A 5,000-nucleotide genomic window follows, 5' to 3' on the forward strand; every position below is an offset into this window, starting at 1 on the left:
GTTGTGGTTGTATGTGGTTGTGGTTGTATGTGGTTGTGGTTGTATGTGGTTGTGGTTGTATGTGGTTGTGGTTGGTTGTATGTGGTTGTATGTGGTTGTGGTTGTATATGGTTGTATGTGGTTGTATGTGGTTGTGGTTGTATGTGGTTGTGGTTGTATGTGGTTGTGGTTGTATGTGGTTGTGGTTGTATGTGGTTGTATGTGGTTGTGGTTGTATGTGGTTGTGGTTGTATGTGGTTATCTTTTAGTCCTTTAGTGACTTCTGTATGTAAGTGTCTGTCTGTGTCTTAATGACTGAAATGCTTTAGCCTATGTAGCCTTGTGTTTTGATGACTGAAAAGGTGGTTTGTATGCTGACTGAGGTGTGTGTGTGTGTGTGTGTGTGTGTGTGTGTGTGTGTGTGTGTGTGTGTGTGTGTTCGTGTTCCAGCCGTCAGATGAGGACAGTCTCAGTCTGAACGTCCCCATGTCCCACATCACTGAGGAGGAGGGGCTTAGCAAAGACGACTCCAGCGAACACATCAGTGCTCTGACAGGTAACACACATGCACGCACGCACGCACGCACGCACGCACACACACACACACACACACATACATAGAGACACACACGCACATGCACACGCACACACACAGGCACGCACACACACACACACGCACACACACACGCACATGACTCTAACACTCATTGTGAGGATATCTCCAGGCCTCCACACCCACCTTGTCACTGAGTAACACCCAGCCCAGATAACAGCTCCTCTGAACGGGGATGAGGGATGAGGGATGAGGGATGAGGGATGAGGGATCCAGCCTTTGGGGAGAGAGGGGTTTGGGTTAGGATTAGAGACCCAGATAGCAGCTAGAGAGGATCTAGCCAACGGTGTGTGTGTGTGTGTGCGTGTGTGTGTGTGTGCGTGTGTGTGCATGCGCGCACGCGTGTGTGTGTGCGTGCGAGTGTGCGTGCGAGTGTGTGTGGCCCAGTAGATGTTCCTCTCCGGATGCCAGACATCCTCAGGGTGCGATAACAACAACACACACACACAGCCCTGACATTGCTAGTAGCAGTGATGCTACAGGGCAGGGATAAGGCTTATATAAGACCCCTATCAGCCACCACTGGATATGGAGGAGAGCAACACTGTCACTGTCTGTTAGTATAGACAGAGGAAGAGGGAGAACAGAGACGTTTCCGGAGCTTTCTGCATATCAGTGGGAACTTGTCCTTGTGTTGTCTTTTAGGGGTGTGGAGTGGGGGGGGGCAGTGTGTTCAGGGCTAGTGTTGACTCTGGCTAAACTCAGGGGAGGAGTGTGTGTGTGTGTGTGTGTGTGTGTATGTGCGTGCGTGCGTGCGTGCGTGCGTGTCTGTGTGTGTGTGTGTGTGTGTGTGTGTCTGTGTGTGTGTGTGTGAGGTGGGGACAGGGAGTGAAGATACACAGCAGGAAGTTCACGTCAGCACACACAGGGAAAACTCAGGGAGGGAGTCACTAGTCGGGGAGGGAATGGTGGTGAAAATGAATCTGGTGTGTGTGTGTGTGTGTGTGTGTGTGTGTGTGTGTGTGTGTGTGTGTGTGTGTGTGTGTGTGTGTGTGTGTGTGTGTGTGTGTGCCTCCTAATGCAGGGAGAGGATTGACAGACTGGGACCATAATGGAACACTCAGATATATACTATACACTGTACATACTGCAGCAGTCAGGCAGGAGAGGCTGGTGGAGGTAGAAATCGGAGGACGGGCTCATTGTAATGCATGGAACAGAGCAAGGAATGGATTTGTGTGTTTGATACCATTCCTTATTCCATTCCATGCATTACAATGAGTCTGTCCTCCGATTTCTACCTCCACCAGCCTCCCCTGCAGTTAGCATACAGGCTAGCATCTTCTAGCAGCTCAGCTCGGTACACTAAAGCAGGACTCCGCCTCTCTGGCGTACAGTAGACAAGTGTTTCTCTCCCCCTGGTGTATCTGGGCCAGGGCAGGCTGGTGGAGGTAGAAAATCGGAGGACGGGCTCATTGTAATGCATGGAATGGAATGAGGAATGGTATCCAACAAGTATCTGATCTGGGCCAGTGTGTTTTCTGAACTGAAGGGTTCTCTTAGAAACCTCAGTCTGAGTGACTGTTACATGCTACGTCTGCTAGCAGCTGCCTCTGTGTCTAAGATGGGATAGGGTACTGGTACAGGCTACGTCTGCTAGCAGATATCTGTGTGTCTAAGATGGGATAGGTTACTGGTACAGGCTAGGCGTGCTAGCAGCTGGGACAGGCAGCTTGGTACATTAGCTGAATCAGCAAGACTCTGGTAAATGTTACTGTAGGGGAATACAGACTGCCTCTGCGAAGAGATCAGTGTATCTGGGCTGTCAGAGCTGATGGATCTCTGTAGACCGGAGGAGAGGAGGAGAGTCTTTAAATAGCCCACCTCCCTCCATCCCTCCATCCCTCCATCCCTCCCTAACTCCCTCCTTCTCCATCCCTCCATCCCTCCCTAACTCCCTCCTTCTCCATCCCTCCCTCCCTCCCTTCATCTCTCCCTCCCCTTATCCCTCCTTCCCTCCCTCCATCTCTCCCTCCCTGCATCCCTCACTTTATCCCTCCCTCCCTCCCTCCTTCCCTCCATCCCTCCCTCCCTCCATCCCAACCAGGTCACAGCAGCAGCACCAGTACCAGTGTAATAGATGGAGCTGTCTCTATTGGAGGAGTGTAGGTTTCTAGGCCATGAGAGAGAAGACTAGCAGCACTCCTATATGATCCAGGGGGAGGCTGGTGGAGGTAGAAATCGGAGGACGGGCTCATTGTAATGCATGGAATAGAATGAGGAACGGTATCAATGTCAAACACACGTGTTTGATACTATAGCGCTCCTTAGTGCAACGTGGTTGTAATAATCTGTTGCTAAAGGAGCTTCTCTGCTCTGCCACAGTGACATGTAGGGGATGGGAGGGATTGTCCATGACACATCCACAACAGTTGATGCTGTTCTAGAACCTTATAGTACATGTCCTAGTTGTTCTAGAACCTTATAGGACATGTTCTAGCTGATCTAGAACCATACATGTTCTAGTTGATGCTGATCTAGAACCATACATGTTCTAGTTGTTCCGGTTCTAGAACCGTACATGTTCTAGTTGTTCCTGTTCTAGAACCTTACACGTTCTAGTTGTTCCTGTTCTAGAACCGTACATGTGTAGTTGTTCCTGTTCGAGAACCTTACATGTTCTAGTTGATGCTGACCTTGAACTTTGACCCACTTGTAGCGGACCACCACACGGACTCGGTGCGTCTGATCGAGGAGAGTCCTACGGAAGCCCTGAAGGAACAGTTTGGCTACAGAGACCCCTCCCTTACCACACGCTTTGTCAGCTACATCAAGGTAAGTAAGACTGTCTCTTAACTATAGCATTCAAATACTTTGATTAAAGTTAGATGAGATGAAATTATCTCTGCAAGCTATGCTACAGATGCTAAAGTGGTTGAACCCCTGTTGAACCCCATTGATTCTGGGTAGTTAATGCTGCTAACATTAGCCTGTACTGGCGGCAGCTAAGTAGTACATGACTAATCATAGATAACAGTCACTTTGTCCTCGTTCCATTCAAGATAGCAAAACGATTTATACAAAAAAATTACATTTAGTTGAACTATCCTTTTAACAGCTGATTTAGGATCAGCCCTCTCTTCTGGTCTCTCAACTCCACCCATCATCATCGAAACCAGTGAACTGTCCCCAGACCAGTGCTTAACAGTGCACCAAGCCTGCCTGCTCTCCCTCTCATACACTCCATACCTGACCTCATTCAGGACTGTTGTGACTTTAAAAATTCATGCTGGACCAGCTGTAAATAATGGAAGAAAGTGTGTTTTAGAACAAAAGGAAAAGTGTATCTGTCAGACTATGAGGAGGGGAAACCAGTTTCATGTATAATACATGACTCCTCTGACTTCTCTATAACCCAATACTGCCTCCTCTATCTCCCATCAACGCTAGGTTAAGACTTTTTTAAAGATCAGCAGCTGTTACTGTATGTGAACGTCCAACTGATAATGTAACTGCATAGGGAGGATATATATATATATATATATATATATATATATATATATATATATATATATATATATATATATATATATATATATATGTATATATACACACAATATATTTTCATTGATTATATAGTCCAGTTAATATGATAATGATTATCATGTAATCTCAGGCAATTCAATCAGACAGTATGGGCAGAACCATCCCTCCTCTAGTCATTCTCTCTCTCTCTCTTTTATCTCTCTCTTCTCTCTATCCATCGACTGTGCAGTATCTTCCAGCCTCTCTATCTCTCTCTATCTCTCTCTATCTCTCTCTATCTCTCTCTATCTCTCTCTGTCTCTCTCTATCTCTCTCTATCTCTCTCTCTCTCTCTCTCCCTTCCTTCTGCCTCTATCCTACTGCTCTCTATCTCTCTCTATCTCTCTCTCCCTTCCTTCTGCCTCTATCCTACTGCTCTCTATCTCTCTCTATCTCTCTCTGTCTCTCTCTATCTCTCTCTATCTCTCTCTATCTCTCTCTATCTCTCTCTGTCTCTATCTCTCTCTATCTCTCTCTATCTCTCTCTATCTCTCTCTATCTCTCTCTGTCTCTATCTCTCTCTATCTCTCTATCTCTCTCTATCTCTCTCTGTCTCTCTCTATCTCTCTCTATCTCTCTCTATCTCTCTCTCCCTTCCTTCTGCCTCTATCCTACTTCTCTCTATCTCTATCTCTCTACCTCTCTATCTCTCTACCTCTCTATCTCTCTACCTCTCTATCTCTTTACCTCTCTATCTCTCTACCTCTCTATCTCTACCTATATCTCTCTACTTCTCTATCTCCCTCCCTCCTGCCTCTATCCCATTCCTCTCTTTCCATGGCATCCCTGCCACTCTCTATCACTTCACTTATCCCTCACTCATCCTCCTATTCTACCCCCCCCCTTTCTCTCTCTCTCTGTCCTCTCCCCTCTTCCTTCTCTC

General features: G+C 47.0%; 1 protein-coding gene across 2 annotated transcripts in view; it reads left to right on the forward strand.

Annotated features, from left to right (window-relative positions):
* lrch1 (leucine-rich repeats and calponin homology (CH) domain containing 1) overlaps positions 1–5,000 on the forward strand; it is a 67,697-nt gene that overhangs the window by 36,054 nt on the left and 26,643 nt on the right. For both annotated transcript variants that reach the window (XM_083681611.1, XM_083681612.1), the window contains exons 8-9: positions 430–535; positions 3,252–3,367. In XM_083681611.1, coding sequence (XP_083537737.1) covers positions 430–535; positions 3,252–3,367 — 222 coding nt within the window. The remainder of the gene's footprint in view (positions 1–429; positions 536–3,251; positions 3,368–5,000) is intronic.

This window comes from Argentina silus, assembly GCF_951799395.1.
Source record: "Argentina silus genome assembly, chromosome: 12".
NCBI lineage: Eukaryota > Metazoa > Chordata > Actinopteri > Argentiniformes > Argentinidae > Argentina > Argentina silus.